The sequence below is a fragment of the Metopolophium dirhodum genome, chromosome 3 (genome assembly GCF_019925205.1).
Source record: "Metopolophium dirhodum isolate CAU chromosome 3, ASM1992520v1, whole genome shotgun sequence".
Taxonomy (NCBI): Eukaryota; Metazoa; Arthropoda; class Insecta; order Hemiptera; family Aphididae; genus Metopolophium; species Metopolophium dirhodum.
In genome coordinates this window covers 8,546,544-8,566,091 of record NC_083562.1, presented here as the reverse complement: position 1 = coordinate 8,566,091, position 19,548 = coordinate 8,546,544, and the positions used below count along the sequence as shown (strand labels likewise).

General features: G+C 30.3%; 3 protein-coding genes across 5 annotated transcripts; 1 reads left to right on the top strand and 2 right to left on the bottom strand.

The window, feature by feature from the left end:
* Positions 1 to 303: 303 nt before the first annotated feature.
* Positions 304 to 4,608, bottom strand: LOC132941281 (SNW domain-containing protein 1-like). Its single transcript, XM_061009271.1, has 5 exons — positions 4,453 to 4,608; positions 3,246 to 3,399; positions 2,140 to 2,490; positions 1,184 to 2,073; positions 304 to 669 (listed from the first exon to the last, which is right to left on the bottom strand). The coding sequence occupies exons 1-5, from the start codon at positions 4,464 to 4,466 to the stop codon at positions 471 to 473; spliced, it is 1,608 nt and encodes a 535-aa protein (XP_060865254.1). The 5' UTR covers positions 4,467 to 4,608; the 3' UTR covers positions 304 to 470.
* A 124-nt stretch (positions 4,609 to 4,732) lies between these two features.
* LOC132941282 (bolA-like protein 3) lies at positions 4,733 to 6,678 on the top strand. 2 transcript variants are annotated; one of them, XM_061009273.1, is made up of 5 exons: positions 4,733 to 4,929; positions 5,039 to 5,170; positions 5,252 to 5,378; positions 5,916 to 6,004; positions 6,265 to 6,678. In XM_061009273.1, the coding sequence occupies exons 2-5, from the start codon at positions 5,123 to 5,125 to the stop codon at positions 6,337 to 6,339; spliced, it is 339 nt and encodes a 112-aa protein (XP_060865256.1). In that variant the 5' UTR covers positions 4,733 to 4,929; positions 5,039 to 5,122; the 3' UTR covers positions 6,340 to 6,678. The 2 variants fall into 2 exon arrangements, with proteins under 2 accessions (XP_060865256.1, XP_060865255.1); XM_061009272.1 differs by having other exon boundaries at positions 4,733 to 4,933.
* Positions 6,679 to 17,182: 10,504 nt separating this feature from the next.
* Positions 17,183 to 18,910, bottom strand: LOC132941138 (uncharacterized). 2 transcript variants are annotated; one of them, XM_061009066.1, is made up of 3 exons: positions 18,394 to 18,760; positions 17,979 to 18,143; positions 17,183 to 17,901 (listed from the first exon to the last, which is right to left on the bottom strand). In XM_061009066.1, exons 1-3 carry the CDS (start codon positions 18,758 to 18,760, stop codon positions 17,870 to 17,872), a joined length of 564 nt encoding a protein of 187 aa, XP_060865049.1. In that variant the 3' UTR covers positions 17,183 to 17,869. The 2 variants fall into 2 exon arrangements, with proteins under 2 accessions (XP_060865049.1, XP_060865048.1); XM_061009065.1 differs by having other exon boundaries at positions 17,183 to 18,143; positions 18,394 to 18,910.
* Positions 18,911 to 19,548: the final 638 nt, after the last annotated feature.

The window sequence follows — 19,548 nt, the reverse complement described above, 5'->3', positions numbered from 1 at the left end:
GGTGGTATCAAATTTCCTTAAGACCCGGGCACTATATATAGTTAACTTTCAATACCTAACATTCTTGTAATGGTTTTAGTTATAACTGGGAGTTATTTTAGTTAAACTGGGACTGACCAGATTTGTCAGTAAGTTTTAGATGTGTTTATTATTGTTTGGAATAAAACATGATGTTACCAAAAACCGAATAAAGTTTATGATAGTACATACTACACAATACATACTATTCATAGAAAATTGTAATTAAAAATGTTTTAATGATTAAATCAAATGATTTTTATAATAAAGAAATCAACATTGGTATGTAGATCAAATATTTGTAATTAATTGAATATAGAATATTAAATTATTAATTTCATGATATTTTACTGAATTTTTGTGTAAATGCTAGTTTTTAAGATAAAAAAATTATAGGTACTCCTAGAACAATGGATTAAAAACGTTTTCAACCAAATAGGAAAAAAAAATAATTAATCTTTTCTACGACGTTTATCACGATCTTGTTGTTGTGGTTGAGACCTCTTAGATGCATGCTTAGCTTGAGTCAAGAACTGATCCAAACCAAATGGATCCTCTTCTTGTTGATGTTTTTCAAATTGAACTGGACCAGACCGACCACTAGCTTTAGGATCACGATCTGTTCCGCTAAATTCTTTGTTCGGCACAAATCTAAATGAAAACAAAAATCGTAGTTACTTAAATATTTTTATAAAAGATATACATAACAAGTTAAATTATATTTATTGGTATTAGTTAGTTATAAAGTATCAGATTTCTTAATAAAACGATTATAAGTAACAAAATAAGGTTTCCCTGCACTATGTAAAATCAAAAATTGTAAAATATTTTTAATTCATAAAGGAACCATAACAAACACAAAACAACTTTAAATTATTCAGTTTATGAGACTAATTAGTCGACTATTCAATAAATAATAATAATAATAATTAAGTATTCCAACCACAGACCTATAAACTAATGGACAGCGCTTCCCACACCGCCCTCCCTTTGTTTAATCCAGACAACATAACATATGAGCATATGAGAGAGAAAAAACATGTTTTGGCACACTGTAACGACCCAAAACCTCTCTTCTCTCTCAACAATCCCGTCTGGTGATTTCTCTCTCTATGCGCTGTCCATTAGTAGGTCTATGATTCCAACCTTATAATACCAAACTCACCTATTTGTCTTAGCAATAGTTTCTAAATCATCACCATACACTTCCTTATCAATATTAGCAGATGGACGATAAATATGTTGAGCCAAATTGCTGTTTCCGCGCCAAGGTTTATCATACACATTATATTCTTCATCATCACCAAATCCGGTATCCATACCAGCTGTTGTATTAAGCAAACGTTGATCATACTGAGTATCTCCAGTTTTCCTAGTGATTGCTGGGAGGCCAAGAGCAATTTGTTCACTGATGTCTCGATCTCGCAATACTTTGTTTTTACGGCTGTCAGCATTTCTAGCAAGGTTACGATCACGAGCTCTGTCTTTTTGACGTTCCAGACGTAATTGATCACGTTCGCGAGATTCATCATTCTTTGCGGATCCAGGTAGCCGAATACCTGCTCTTTCTTCTCTGGCTTTTTGGGCCATTGCTCTAAGATGTTCCTCTTTCTTTTCCTTTTCTTTTTGTGCCATTTTCTTTTCCAACTGAGCTCTCATTTCAACAGCTTCTCTGGCTTTACGATCTGCTATGTATAAAGCCTCGGCCAGCTTGGCAAATTTTTCATTTATATGGTTTTGTTGTAAACCTCGACCATCAGCAGCTAATCTCTTATCTAATGGAATTGTGTAACCTTTGGCATTCTTCCAATTGGATATACATGGTGGAATTTTCCATTCTTTCTGTTCCTTGACAGATGTCTTCCTAGTTGGTGAATGCATTAATGGCGCAGGAGGCGATGGAGGACCTCTGGGAATTTTTTTATTTATTTTAAATTTAGGTGGTTCCATTGGATCTTTTTGAGCCTCCACCAATCTAACTACACGTTGTTTCGAACCGGAATTATATTCTTGTCCTTGTTCAGTAGGGGTGTACCGGAACCATTGTACGGGAGCCTAAACATAAACATTGTATGAATAAAAATAAATATACTCATAAACATTAAGAACATTGTAACTTACAGGTTTATCGGCTGCTCGTACTGGTAATGCAGCCGAAACTTTAGAATTAGTCAACTTTTCCAGTGCTGCTCTTGTTTTTTCAGTGATGTCTGCAACTTCTTCTGAATCAGGCTTTTGCAAGGAAGGATCATCTTCATTGACCACCTCAGATGGAAGCATGTCAGATAGTTTTGAATAAATCACTTTATCTTTTCTCTGACCTTGACGAGCAATCACATCATATTTAACTTTACCATCAGAAGTTAACTGCAGTGCAAGAGCATTTGAAACAGATTCTTTATTTTCTCTTCCCATATTCAATGGATATTGCGCAACTTGGATTTCCGGAAAAGCACCACCATCTCCAAAATCCTAAATAAAAAAAATGATTATTTTAACAAAAGTGTACAATGCAATAATTGTATTCTTAAAAATCATCTCAATCAGAAGAAAAAAAATAATATATTGATTAATGCATTTAGGGAAAAATATGTTTTGTTTTGTACAAGACTTGTATTCTATTTAGTTTTTATGTTAGATATATATTTTAGTATATGTTATTTTCTATAAAGTGAAAAATATTATTTTTAATTAAAAAATGTATTGTTATTATTACCATAGTCGATCATAAACAATAGTTTTTAAAGTGAAAGGTCTACTTTAAACTATTTTTTTTTTACCATTCAATTAGTAATATAATGATTTTACTTAAATAAAACATTTCAGTTAAAATCATTTTTTTAAGCTTTATAAAATTGTCTAATCGAAGCAAATATTGAACTAATTGAATCAGTAATTACACTCTATGTCAAGGTATAAATATAACATGAATATATATTTTGTTAAGCACGAAAAAAATTTAATTGGATTCAAATATATGTTAGTTCACTGAAAACAAGCGTATTGTATCTAGTGTGACACCACGGCTACCATAAATTCACTGAAATATCATAAGGCTTTAAGACCAAAAATGTATTAAAAATGTATACACTGCGGAAGGAAGATTTTAAAAACTATCTGCAATTAGTTACTTGAGCATTAATTATTTGAATTTATGTATCATTTATAATCAATGAATTGAATCTATGAAACTATAAGGCAAAAATTAACAATATTTTAAGATTTACTTCAACAGTCCTCGGTACCCATCCAGTTCTGTTCCCATATGGAGGGATTTTAACAGCGTACACTTCAAAGGTATTGGTTTTCTCAGCAAGTGTTTCATTGGTTTCGTCATCTTCTTCCAAGTCCTGAAGGAATTGTGTAGGTGCTGGTAACACGCTGAGGAATTATAAATTAATTAATATACATATTACTAGAATGCAGATTTGCATACCTACATTAAAAACCAACCAAATATGCACACAAAAATTAAACAAAAGACATATTTTATTTTCTGAATATTTACCTAATTTAAATGATAAATTTAAAATTATGGAACGCTACTAAAAATACTTAGCTTTCAAATATCTGTTTTTTGTAGGTATTGTTAATCAATAAGGAAAAAATAAGAATCAATTAATACCTATCTAAAATGTAACCTAAAAAGAATTTAATTAAGTACAGAAATCATATTTTGTGTATTGTTGGTAGTTTTAACCTGTTTTAATCTATAAAAAATTAATAAAATCCCAAATATATTTGAGAAAACTGTCTATACTTACAAGTACCTATTCATTTATTTCAATATTAATTGAAACTAAAAAAATAAACATTTTTTTTCTATATTACAATATTGATTATTTTAATAATGTCTAAAAAAACACCCAACTAGGTATACACTAAAAGATGAAATATGCAAAATATCTTAGATCATATACTAGTATAGTAGTATATGATTTAAGCAAAATATACACCATAAAAGTTGCATAATTTAAATCGTTATGTATGTCATGAAACAAATTCTGTGATCACTTAGCGATCAACCAGAATAAATATGCAAATGCATACAAATCCGCACTCTAAATATTACAGTAGACGCCGCTTATGAGACTCGCATTGGGACGAGCACAATAAAAATAAATTTGAAATGTAATAAAATTTGTTGTAGGTACATAATATATAGTTTATGCGGCATGATTAGAAACCAGTAATAAGGAATAACCAACACAACAATTCATTTTCTACGATTTTTATAACCACATTTTAGTCTTATAACTGAATTTTTTTTAATGTACTTTGATACGTCCGGACCGTTGAGGACGATTTTGAATCTAATAAGCGACTGAACATTATAACACCCGTGAGTCTTATAAGTGGCCGTCTACTGTACAGTGTACATAAAATTAATAAACGACAACAGGTTTTTGAGCGACAGACATAAGTTTTACTTACCTAAATAGTGACATTGCGGAGTGTTGTAGTCTGTAGATATCGCAGTGGCTATTTTCAGTTTTCACGTCCGAGGAAATCTTTGCTAGAAGGCGAACCAAAACAACAAGAAAATTACCATGACTCAAAAGGCCGATTTCGCCAACACAGTAAGTTAATCACGGTTAACTCATCTTAATCACGATTAACATTGATAACCAGAGTCCGTGGAACAGTATTCTTATCAGCTAAGTAACACCTTTTCGTGGCTGTCCCCCCGACCGTAGATAATATAAGAATTCTTATATTAGTAGATAATATAAGAATTCTTATATTATCTATGCCCCCGACCCCCGCCGACCTTGTCGATTCCAGTCCATTATATCCATTAGTCCCCGTGGTCCAGCCGAAAAATAGCAGATTGCTGATAAGTCAGGAAATTGGGAACAGTCAAATCCAGCGGCTGACCGATCTGATGAATTTAGGAGCACACGGATTGTGGCTAGTAATCAAATATTATTATTATTAACGTTTGCCAATTTCGCTCTTTCTATTTTGGTATCGCATTATTAATTTATTCCTATTTTATGTATAATATTTATATAATTAGGTACATGAATTTTACACAAATTATTGTTTCTGATTTCATTGGCATATTCAGCTCTACATAGTTATTTTAAAAAATCTTGATAAAATGTTTCAAATCACAAGACGTAGTGCAAAATTATTTAGTTCAAATTTTGTAAGTAAAATAGACATAACTAATTTATTCTTACTAATGATGAACAAATTCAAAATTATGTTTATATTTTTAATTGTGTAGAGTGCTTTGAGAAAATATGCAGATACCCCTAATGTATCAACTCTAAAAGGTGGTGAAAATATTTTGTATTTGTCGTTACAAAAAAAATTTCCTCAAGCCAAAGAAATTAAAATCAAAGATATTTCAGGTAATTATATAGCATTATGTTATATCTTAAACTTGAATTTCACATCACTATTTTTATATGATTTATCGGTAAAATTAGTATAAAATGTATAGTTTGACTAGGATGTTTTTCCCCCGTGTACATTTGTCAAGAAAGAACAATTTCACCGAATAGTTGAGTAAAACTAGGATTTCATTCATGTTCTCTTATTATAGTGTAGGTGCTTATGTTATTAATATAAATTTTTTTTTTTTATTAATTACCGACCTATAGTATATCATGTGATGCACATTTTTGGTTACAAAAAATGTTTTGATATTAGAATAATTATAGGTATTAGTATGTATTAATATGATTACTGATATGTAAGATTTAAAGAAGATGTATTATCAGTTTCATTAATCATTTGTATTTTTTTAAATCTAAGCAATACCTATTTTACCATTAAATATCTGTCCCTCAATAATTACGTAATTACCTATAAGAAATCAATTTATTTTATAATAATATTTTACATTTGAAATTTAAGTTATATAAGCTTATTTAAAATATTTTTAGGTGGTTGTGGTGCAATTTTTGAAGTATTTATTTCCACGACAGAATTCAAGGGAATGAGTATGGTAAAACAGCACCAACTTATTACCGAAGTATATACCTAACTATTATTGATATAAATTATAAACCAATCATGTATACAGAAAATAATTCTAAGAGGGAGGCGTGTGTTTATAACTAAATTAAATTTCAAATTAACCATAAATAGCCTTGTTAAGAAAAAAAAAAAAAAAAATGTTTTTGAAATATTTTGAGGGATTGAACCCTTCCTTATCTATTTTGTTTATGGGCCTGTTATTAATTATAATTTATAATCGTATAAAAAAAGTAATTTTTATATTATTTGTTTCAGGTTTTAAAAGATGAAATTAAGTCAATGCATGGAATACGAATACATACAGAAATACCTGTTGAAAATAACAAATAGAATTAATTATGTATAATAAAAAGGAAATAGTTATTGTAAAATAGAAAATGACTTTTCTGTTGTATACATTTTTTTCATTATGAATAATATGCTTCATATGCGAGGGGCCGAGGGCCATTGGCTGTTTAATGTTCATTAATTTTGTACCATTATTATATCATCTATACTCTGTCTCAAAAGAGAACAATCTCGCTTTGTGCTTTGTGAATGATGTGATTGGCGAGTTCAGAACCACTTTAAGACTAAGTTGTTGGTAGGAGAAGCAAAGCACTGACTAAAATTTGTAAAAATGTTTGTAATTCAGAGTATATTAATATATTTTATAAGTGTACACAATGACATTTTCAAATGTAATTTTTTTGGCAAAAATTAATTTAACCCACTTTAGTAGATATTTACTAAAGCCTAATACGGAAATGAATTACTTTAATCACAATAATACCATAAAATATACCTACTTAATATTATAGGCTGACAGACAGTCTTCACTCAGAATCATTTTTCATAAACAATGATTTATATCATTGAATTAAAATTTTACACCATCCATTACATTGACCCATTTAGGCCACTTGTAACCAACTGTACAGCAGAGTGACACTTACCTGCTTTTTTATTATTTGTGTGTCACTTCACCTTTTGGGGTAGTGAAAATGCTTTGATATTTTACATCGGCATCTTTTCTGATACCTACTTTGTGTGGTTAAAAGTATAATTAAACTATAAAGTATTACTATTTTTAAAAATACCATTGCGTACAGTAAAATTTATTATACACGTAAAAGTCCCAAGTTATCTATGGTTATCTTTTAATTATTATACGTTCACCTGACCAAAAATACCTATCATTATTATAATATTTTATTGATATATTTGATGCGTGACAAAAACATTGCTATAGTAGTTAATACTTTGCATTGGTCCTCACAGGGGCATGTTCAGTGGAGCCCATTATTCTGTTGAAATAATTAAATATACAAATACACTCTAATACGTAAAAAAGAAACAATATTTTGTTTTAGTATAGACAATTTTATTAAGTTATTAACAAACAAATATAATTTTGGAATAAACTTTTTAAAGTTTGAACATAATCAAGTGTCAATGGATTGACGGCTCAAAATGGCCTGAAAAATTTTATCTATATAATATACAAATTTTAACAATATACAAACGGCTCAAAGTGGCCTTTTTTTTTTTTTTTTTACATTTTTATCATTTTTTTTTATTTTTTTTCATTATTTTTGTAACAATAAATGGCACAAAGTGGCCTAATGGGGGGGGGGGGAGTTGGGGGGGAGAAAACACCAGACAAGACACAATAAGCAGGGGGAGTGGTACGTGATGGCGAGGTGCGTAAAGCAATAGTAAGGCTACTGGTCACCTCTATACGTTCTCGCGGCACATCCCGCAGGCGGACGAGTGCAATGGCCAGCGCGTTTGCTCGCGGGTGACGACCATCATGACGGCGGGCGAAGTCCCGACCGCGACGGCCACGGGAGCAATGAGACGATTTGACGGCGAGCGGCTAGTGCGCGATGTTGTGCGCATCGACGATGTGCAGGTGCTGAAGACGACTGATGCGTGACGACGGCGACGGTGACCTAAAACACTGAGCGAGCAAAGGCAGCTGTTGGTGCTACGGAACCGCCGGCGACCGGAGACGTGACTCGACCGATTGCCACTGGGCAAAAATGGGAGAGGATCGTTGGACCGCGCTGCAAAGGTCCTGATCCTCTCCACGTAATTTTTGCCCTGACTCGACCGAGTCACCATCCGGTGGCCGTACTGGAGTCGCGCATCGCCGTACCCTGAAACGTTATCCGTTTCCTCGAGTCCGGCGATGCTGACGTCCTTGTTCCTAGCTCAGCAGCTGTATCGCTCACCCGTTGTGTTTTGCAGTTTCCGCCGCCGCCGCCTTTGCGAGCCGTCTTCGTGCGCTCTGCCATCGTCGTAGTACCGTCGGGGCGGTATCGTTGCCCGCGCCGGTACAGCTAGCCACCGCCGTCGTCGTCGTCCACCGCTCCTGGTGTGACCGAAGCAGCCGAGTCCGCGCCGAGCCGTCTTGATGGTCTCGCGTGTCGGCAACCGCGAGCGCGCGACGCTGGCAACTGCGATCTCGTCTTTCTGCGGGTGGCCGGAAAACGTATAGGGTGACTTACCGCCGGACACCATAAAGTGCTCTTTCACGTACCACTCCCCCGTCGCCGCCGTCTTGTCTTGGTGTCTTCGTCTGGGGGGAGGGGATGACTACACTGCCGGCTTCAAGGTTTCCGGCAACAACCACACAGCAGCAGGCGCTTTGCGCTCTTCCACGTGGCGGCGATAAACCGCCTTGTCCTTCCACGTTTCTTGATCTGTACTGCTGCAGTGGTTGCTCCCGGTTCTATTTCCCATTTCAGCGTAGTCATATCCTCTTCTTCCACAGACGGAATTGCGTCTGCCTCTTGACTGTCAACCAGCATGGTATCGTCACCAATGCATTCGGCGACAGCATCATTTTCCTCAAACAACCATTTAATAGCCTGTAGAACCTCCTGCTCTTCGTCTTCGAGTGTTCGCTCTAAAAATTTCACTTCCGGTTGGAACTCTTCGTCCTCCATTGCCATGACCCATGTTTCGACGCGTTCTATAACATGAATCATGACAATCTCTTCCACGAAGTCGCTAGTGATGGCCATTTTGGTTTTTGGTCTATTCAGGTCGGACGTTAAATTGCAAGTGAACTAGAAGTTCGATACAAAATCAGTTTACTCGAAAAATTCAAGCATTTCCCAGACGACGGGTACACAGCGACGCGAGTATGGTCGTTACGAAGTCGTTTGTAATAATCAACAATCGTTAGGATTTCGGTCCCGTTTATTTTTCCAAGACCATTATTAATGATATATACGCGTTGATATAATATATTAAACTATAATATTTGAACAAGGATTTGATTCGTATTATATATACTGCAGAACTGCAGTGCTCATTTTATACTTTCACGTTAAGTATTTTAGATTCCGAGTGAAACAATAGATGTACATTGATTTTACAATGGTGTGTGTTTTATATTGTGTATGCTTACAAGTTTTATAGTAAAAAAATGATTCAATCTTCAATTCTAAGGGACAAGGGTGATTTCTGAAACGAAATTGTATTTAGTCGGAGCCCATTGAGAGATCTATATTAAAATTTATTTTTACCTACCTGTCATCGTTTATCTATTATCTGCAGTTAGAACTTGGAATAGTTCAATAATTCCATGAGATATTTATTCTTTATATTAAAATATTATATTTTATAAACCTATGACCAGATGAATTTATTAGATTTTAGGTTTTCAGTTAAATGTGTTTACACATTCTTATACAAAACTAAACTGTATAGTAAAATTTAAAAAAAAATTGTAACTAATGGCCATTGTAGCTGATGTTAATTGATAAAAATAAAAAAAATAATAATAATAATAATTACTCATTGGCTAATAATAATATAAAATTGATTTATCTAAACAAATAGGTAATTACATACAATGATATTATAAATATATAATAAATAATAATAGTTATAATATATATGTTTGAAACTCTCCTTTAGCATAATGCTTCTGTTGGGGAATATAAGTTTGAGTTAAGGACAATACTAAAGTTTTAAGCTAAGTGATATTTACAAAGGAAAATAAAACATTTTAACAAATGAAAATTTCATTTTTTATTTTTTTTTTATTATTATAATATAAGATGTTTCTAGCCATGGCTATCTACATTTATTGATATAAATTATAAAGGTTCATTTTTAACAATTTGAATATGATAATTTAAGAATTATAATAATAATGATAGTAATAATAATAACATCAATAATAATAACAATATAAAGGTATAACAGATATAATAAATGGCAAGTTGTATAGCTTAATATTGACGCTACGAATAGCAACAGCTGCTGTATAATGTGGAGCTGTTTAAACCAGAAGGTCGTGTGGACGTCCACGTTTTAGTCTGCGTTGAGGCGGATGTACATGGAGGCATGGAGCTGATAATGAAGTGAGCCAGGAGAGTTGAGCAGTGCGGTATGGAAGTTTTTGATGTGGTTTTAATGTGGTCTGTGATTTCCTGGATCCGAAGGTCTTTGTGTAGGTTTACGTTCCTATTATAAACCAAGGTGCGTTGGCAATAATACGTAGCACTTTATTTTGAAAAATTTGAATTTTATTGATGTGAGTGGTCGCGCATTTCCCCCAGACCGGACACGCATAAGTGAGAAGTGGACGTATAATTTGTTTAAATATTAGAAGAGAGCATTTTTTCTGTAATGGAGATTTTTTATTGAGAATAGGGTATAACATAGAAAGGCGCATATATGCCTGTTGAAGTTTGGATGAGATATGGGGCTGCCATGTTAGCCGTTTATCCAATGTCAAGCCGAGGTATTTTACTGTCGAGCTCCATGGTATATTTACATTGTTAAATGTTAATTGTGCAGGGGAGTGGTAAGGACGAAGACTGAAAATAACTCCTGTGCTTTTTGACGCATTTATTTGAATACGCCATTTTTTAAACCAATAAGATATTTCATGAATATGTGCTTGCAGAGAAAATGTCATTAAAACTAATTAGGTACCTATAATGTTTAATTTTTTTCTTATATATATAAGTATATTTTTAAAAAAATCTGGCTTTTTAAAAGTGACAAATAAATATATATTGTTAAAATTATAAATATTTATATTAAGTTGCCTACATATTTGATTATCAGCAGATATGGAGTTATAGTAAGTCCAAGCTGTTTATGTTTGTTGGTACTCAAATATTGATATATTTTGTATACCTAACGGGTATTCGCTAGGAGTGATTCACCTTGGCTAAATTACATTTAAGTTTAACCTAACCTGTATAAAATTAATAGAATATTTCTAAAATATAATCTATATGAATGCGTGGTACATTATAGATATTATTAGTTCTAAATAAACAGAATTATTGTTTACGAAATTGTAATACTTGGGCTTCAATAATAGAAATTAAATTAGCCTATTTAGAGTCCATATTTTTAGAACATAAATATGTGAATCGTATTCTTGACCCCAACATATTGTACATTTATACCTACTTATGTCATAAGTGTGAACAATTTACGTATTGTGTTTCACCTGTATAATTGTTTTTGGTAAAAATTAATTTAATCTTTAATACCAATTGAAAAATAAATTACTAATAGCATTATACATTTATGATAAACACTAAGAAATAAAGGCTGACATTCTCCGCTTAGAATCATTTATAGAATTCAATAATGATTTATCATGCAATGAATAAATAAATAAATAAATATAATTCAAATTTCACACATACTTTAGTCACCTGATCAATGACGTGTACACTTGACACTTACCAGGTATACAGCATTCATAGTTTTATATTGAGTGGTACCTAAAAGAAAATGTTTATGGGAAAATTTCGTCAGAACCAAGTGCAATCCTACATTGCACATTGCAAAGACCATATAGATTCTGCAGGAAATACGCTAATGTTGCTAGAAATCAGAAAAAAGTAATCATATAATATTATAAAACCATAAACTAATTTAGAAGAAATACCTACTATGAATGTATTTATTTTTTTTTAAATCGATTGATGATCAATATTTCAATCATGAAATGTATAGCCCTGGTAATAATATGCACAGTCATCATTATTAGATAATATTATAATAATAATAATATTTTTTTTTTTTTTTTTTTTTTTTTTTTTTTTTTATTTATCGAAAAGAAAGAAATACATAAATTATTTTTATAGATAACATTTTCGATTATCTATCTCCTTTAAGCAAAGCTTGTGTTGGAGATAGAGAGTTATTAAATTATGTAATATAATTATTAATAAAAGAAATTATACTAAATTAAATTAAGATTTTAAATACATATAAAACTAAATAAACAAATATCAATATACATTTTCTAGAAATTGTACATTATAAGAACAAAACTATAAAATAACATTATATTCAAACATACCCGTCTAAAACAAATATAGATTAAAATTATTTACATAACTTAAAATATAAAAGAACTTGATTTAAGGTAAGTTGCACAATAACCATTCATTAATTAATTTTTTTTTTTTAATTTTGTTTGTATAGTATTGTAATTTCTGTTTTAAATCATAATCCAATGAATTGTATGTAGTAGGCCCAAGGTAGTCAATGAATTTTTGACCACACGTTGTTTTTACATAATTTACTAATGCATCTAATGCCCTGTGTTGTCTTTTATTTTTGTATAACTCTGTATTGAACCATGTTTTACTGTTAGTATCTAACCAAAATATTACAATTTTTTTGTAAACCGATCTAATAGGCAAAACCTTAAACTCTTTATAATTTTGATTTGTAGAGCCTACCATAGTTTTTTTATCTAAACAGATTCTTATTATTTTGTTTTGTTGAAGTTGTAATGGCTTTAAATGAATTTCGGACAGTCCACCCCATACTAAACATCCATATTGGAACACTGATTGATATAGAGCTAAATATATATTGCGTAATATATTTACAGGCAGGATATTTTTTAGTTTATAAAATTTGTGGAGTGAAGAACGTAGCCTCATTACTATATTATTTATATGTAAATTCCACTTTAAATTACTGTCAAATGTTATACCTAGATATCTGGTAGACTGGACCTTTGAAATTTTTTTACACATATCATCATTACATTCAGCGATATTTTTACAACAATGTACTGTTAGTTCCTGAAAAGGAATAACCGAATTGTAAATACTGAAAGCCATAAAGTAGGTTTTTTTTATATTCAAAGATAATTTCTTTGAGTTAAAAAGATTTACTACTTTTTTGAGCTCAGATATTGCTTTAAGTTGTACAGAATGCCACGAGCTATCTGTGAAGAGTAGACAAGTGTCATCCGCATAAGTTACAACTTTACCATCTATATTTATATTACATATACAGTTAATATATAAAATAAAAAATAAAGGACCAAGAACACTACCTTGTGGGACTCCACATATGATTTTCCTTTTTTGACCCAATGTTTTGTTTATTTTAACTATTTGTTGCCTATCTTTTAGATAATTTCTAAACCAATGTAAACTAGTTGTTTTTATGCCAAAACTAGGTAGAGTCTTTATTAGTTCTTCGTGATTAACCATGTCAAATGCCTTTGCTAGGTCTAAGAAAACAGCTAAAGTTTTTTTACCATGATCAAGGGCATTATATACGTGACTCGTGGCGTTATAAAGTGCATTAACTGTCCCTAAGCCAGGTCTAAAACCATATTGATTTTTAGACAGTAGTTTATATTTTTCTAAGTAATTAATGAGTCGATTTTTGATTATTTTTTCAAGAATTTTTGAAAAGTTATTTAACATTGATATCGGCCTATAATTATTTACGTATTTATGATCACCACCTTTGTATAAAGGAGTTACTACTGCAATTTTGAAATTATCAGGAAAAACACATTTTTCAATACTTAAGTTATATAAATAAGTTAGTGGTCCTATAATAATTGATTCAATGTACTTAATTAGTTTTACCGTTACTGTATCAATTCCAGCAGCTGTTTCATCTTTTAAATTCTTAATTATATTTGAGACTTCTGATTCTGTAATTTTTGTACTAAAAATATCATCAAATGAGTGATCACTTTTATTATCTTTAAGTTCGTTATCTTTAAAATTTGTGTTATTCTCTAATGTATTTTTCCCTATTTCAGTAAAAAAGCTATTAAAAAAATTTGAAACAGCGTGTGGATTATCTACGGCGTTTACGACTTTGTTATCTATTAATATAGATTTTATTTCGTTCAATGAGTTAACTTCAGTGTTTGTAATTTCCTTAATTAATTTCCATGTCAATTTTGGACTTGATGCAACATTTTTAAATTTTGTTTTAAAAAAATTTATTTTAGTGAGTCTTAAAATGTTTGTATAATTATTTTTATAATTGATATAATACTTTAGTAAGTTTGTATTATTTGGATGTTTTTTAACTTTCATTGCGATTTTCTGTTTATTTCGTGCTGAACACAGTAGCCCTGCAGTCATCCATTGTTTTATTCTTTTGTACTTAGCACTTATATTTTTAACTTCCGTTGCCAGGGATATACTATTGTTTAATTTGTTATAAAAAATATCACAACATTTATTTACATTCTTGCTATTGTATAGATCTATCCATAGTTCAGTTTTCAAATTGTTAACTATTTTATCAAAATTTATTGATTTAATATTATATTGGGATTTAGAGTTATTTTGTTTTACTAATGGAATTGCTAATATCGTAGAGTAATGATCAGTAATAGTTGTTTGAATTACACCAGCTTCAATATTTCCTACTAACTTGTTATTTTTTACGAAAATATGATCTAAACATGAATGCCTAGAGTTTAAAGGAGTCCTTGTGTATACATTAATATAAGATTTGAAACCACACATAGATAACATATCCAAGTAATCATTATCTACTGAATGTGTTCCCACTATATTTATATTCATATCACCCAGAACTACTGTAGACGTACTATTTACATTTTTTTCATTTAATAATATATTTTTAAAAGTGGTCAAAAAGTCATAGCTATCCATAGCCGGTGATCTATAGATACAGAAAAAAATTACAATACTATTTACAATATTTAAAGTTATTTTTACAATGTTTGCCTCTGTTTTATCAAACTCAATACAATCTAAACATAAATTATTTTTATATAAAATTATTACACCATCATTTTGGTTTCTTTTTTTTTTTGAAAAAAACATGTCATAATCTGGTAAAAATATATTACAAGAATTTGTATCATGCCAGGTTTCAGTTAATACTATAATATCTGGTTTAAAAATATTTTTTTCATTTTCAAGTAAAAGTAATAATTCATCTACATTTGCATTTATACTTCTAATATTACAACTCAAAATATTTATAAAAGATTCTTGTACAATATTATATTTAATTTTAAACTCTGAAAATGATTCAAAATAATTTGTTTTGTACTCAAAAAAACTATTTATTGTGCTGATACTGTCCATAATGTAACAAAAATTATTTTTTTATTTTATATTTTTAACTCTAGATTATTTTAAACAATTAACTTTTAATTTTATCTAGGATACTTTCATCATCTATATAGATTGTATTGGAGTTTTCTGATTTTTTTATAAATAGTTTATTGTTTTTAAACCATACAAACTTGTAACTGTGTTCTTTGGCTAACATTCGAGTTTTATAAAAAAGATTTCTGTTCGATTGAGTTAGATAATTATTGATATAAATACCATTATTATCCCATTTGTCATTTACATTTTTCGCAGACAGTCTTTTCTTTTTTACTAAATCGATTAAAGTTGCTTTATCTTCTTTTGTCTTCATTTCCGCCACTATTTTCCCAGACTTATTGTTCACAGTTTTGGATCTTACACGATATGCATTTACTGTAGTTAATTGAACGCCCAGTGCTGATGTAATAGATTCTACTATTTTTCCACAGTTTTCATGTTCTTGAATGGGTACACCAATTATTTCAACGTGTTTCCCAAGTTGTTCTTGTTCTAATATGTTGATTCGTTTATTCATTATATGTAATTCGTTTCCTAATTTCAGATTTTGTTCTTTTATTTTTTTGTTTTCCTCTTTTAAATCTTTAACCGCTGTTACCAAATCTTGTATTTGGTTACTGAAATCATCAAATTTGTCACTCATGAATTTAACTGAGTCAGTTAAATCCTGAAGTAATTTATTCGAGCCAGTAAAACAATCATTCTTTATAGGCGAAGTAGTAGCAATAGATAATTCATTTCCTGCAATGATATTTTTACATTTTAGACATGACCAATTTTCTATAGCTTTTTGGCTCATTTTTCTAAAATTTGCTTCCCTTTGACCAGCACATCCAAAATGTAAAAACACTTTACATTTTGTACACTTAATATCGTCATTTTCAAATATTTCTTCATTGCAAATTCCACATAACAACATTTTATTTTTATATTATAGACGTAATTGCCAAATACACGGGAAAAATGGATATAAAACGGTAACTACGATAAGAGACCGACGTAAAACGCAAACGACCATACAGGTCAACGTACAGCAGATAACTGAATATAATATTGGTCTTTGGGTAAATTGGTAATAAAATATAAATAATACCTCTACTTAGTATTTTTTTTAATTACAAGAGCAAGACAGTACTGTAAACATCTGTTACCTATCTTGTACCTATATTATAATCTACCTAAAGGAGTCAGTAATGAATTTATAATTAAATAGTTACTCAGTTACTCTGTTCGTTGGTTGATAAAAGAGAAAAAAATCATAGTAATAATAATAATAATAAAAAAAAATTAGGAATTTATATTACGTATACTACTAATTATAATTATATTGGCTACTGGGTAACTTTTTTTATAACTGATCACTGACTATAAAATATTATGTTTGTCAATACAATTGATCAATAGTTATTTATTTTTTATTATTATTAAAATCATTTATCATTTTTACAACAACTTTCAGTAGCAATCTCTAACTTTGTCGTATATACTGGCAGTCGATATTATTATGAATTATTATTATTTCATACATTTTTTTACTCAGGTATTACCTATCATGGTATAGACGTTATACCGCTGTCTTATAAATATGGTATATTTATTTAATAAAGAGTAATGGCTCTGTTTTCTGAAAATTATCTGGACCCTCCCCATGACAAATTCCTAAAGGTTGATACCGAGTTGCGGTCAAGATTATAACAGGTAAAAAAAAAAATCCGAGTTGCGGTCGGGATCAAAACAGGTTAAATATCAAAATAGGTAAAAATCCTAGTTGCGGTAAAAAAATATGATTAATAATTATTATGTTTTTAATATTGACATAGTTACATATTATTATGCTAAATACAAAAATGAAACGGTCAAAATACGTTACGTCAAAATACAAATTTATAGTTAGTTTATAGTTACACTTACACATTAAATTATAATATAGTCACATTTTAAAATACAAAACACACATTCAACGAATAAAATTAATACATTTATAATATTAAACCGGTTCATATTTGTATGATACACATTTCACAAATGTCAGCGAGTCAATTTGTTTTTTCAAATACTGTTGTATTTTATTTTTCATAAATTTCTGATTTATGTTCTCACTTTTTTTATTAGTTTCCAAAACTAAAAACACATTTCCCACTTCATCTGGAGGGAGAAATGTCAATCCAAAAACGTAGTGTAACCATTTTCCAATTTCCGAGTTCTTATTCTTGTACTCTACAGTCAGTCCTAATCCCATTATTTTTCTCCATCAGGCTTGACTGAGATGAAATCTGCATCCAATCAAAGTGGTGTCCGGGAATTCTTTTCTTGGAGCTTGAAGAATTCCTTTTTCAAAATCAGAAACTATATGTTGTGGTTTAAATATTAAATTAATTTCCAAACATTTATTTTTCAGCGTAGACATAACAGTTGTGTACGATAAATCTTTTTTATCTTTTAATAAACTTAGTGCAACAGGAACATATTTGTTATTTTTGAAACCAATAACTGTAAACATCTGCTGAAATAATTTTGTACAATAGTTAAAAGTGGCATCCACTAAAATAGTTTCAACACTGCACATGAATTTCAAATTACTTTCGCATGAAAATATTATTATATTGCATGATTTATCGTTGAATATTACTAAATTTTCTCTTTTCGTACATATCACTTCGTCCATATCCAAATAGTCATGTACATCGTCCATACATTTTGGTAACTTTGGTAATCGTTGTAATTTTGCACGATTAATATTTTTCCCTAAAAATGAATAGTTTGGAATTAAAATAGGTAGAAAAATGAAAACGAAAATAAAAAAAAAACGTTGTTAATTTGAAATCAGAAATTTTGAATTTTCTAATTTTTATAAAAATTATAATTATGATTTAAAATTTAAATATTAAGAACAATAAAGATTAATTAAAAATAACTATTATAATTTATGAGAAATTTTGTATTACATTTTAAAATTTTAGGTATTTCACCTATATTATTAATTTCATTTATTTACCTATGCGAATCATGTCTCTGTCTGTGAATGTATTCAAAATATTGACATCTTTCTCCACCTCTTGACGAATTATTTTCCTTGGCCTTTCCGAAAATGATAATTCATCAGCCTTCATTTTTACCGAGTTGTTTATCTTCTGTCTGTTTAAAATTTTAACAGTATTGGCTTGATGATTTTTATGGTCATTTTGCGTTCTTGAAAATAAGTGTTTTTCCCCGATAGTGTAGAGTTTTGCATTGCAATTTTTATTAGTGCAACTCCAAGACATTTCTCCTGTCTTAAGCAGACGGTCCTCTCTAAATTTAAAATTATTTAATACAAGCAAAATTTTCCCTTTTTCACTATACATTACAGATAGTTGTGACATTTTGACGTGTTGATACAAAAACGTCTTGCAATAGACTAAACGATATAACGTTGACTTACGTTAACGTACGATAACATTGTCGATAAAGCTCGCGTCTCGTATCATAATAATTGGTGTAATAATACGTGAAAATAATAAATTACAAAATTTTGGCAACATTGCATATTATCGAAAATTGGATAAGAGCTCATCGGATAATCGATAACCGGATACTGACCGCAATTAAGACGTTAATTTTACCTTCAATATTATTAAGACCGCAATTCGTCTATTGCGACCGCAACTCGGACAATACCTTCCTAAATACACCACTGGTATATGGTATATAGGATACGGTATATGGGTATATGGGTATTGAATAGGTAAGTCCAAACTGTTTACGTAATGTTGGTACACAGATATTGATATTTTTTGTATAACGGGTATTATAGAATAGTGATTCACCTTGGGCCTTGGCTACTGGCTAGATTATACTTGTACCTGTGGACCTGTAAAAGCTTAATAGAGTATTTCTAAAATATAATTTATGAGTGCATGATACATAATACAACCAATATTATAAGTTCTAAATAATATACAGAATTATTGTTTATGACATTATAATACACGGGCTTCAATAATAACAATTAAATTAGCCTATTTTGAGTCCATAAATATGTGAATCATATTCTTGACCCCAACCGGGCCCAACATATTATACATTTATACTTATGTTGAGTGATAAGTGTGAACAATATAATATGCAGGCCCGTATTTGGACATTTTTTATTTGGGCAACATATTTTAGC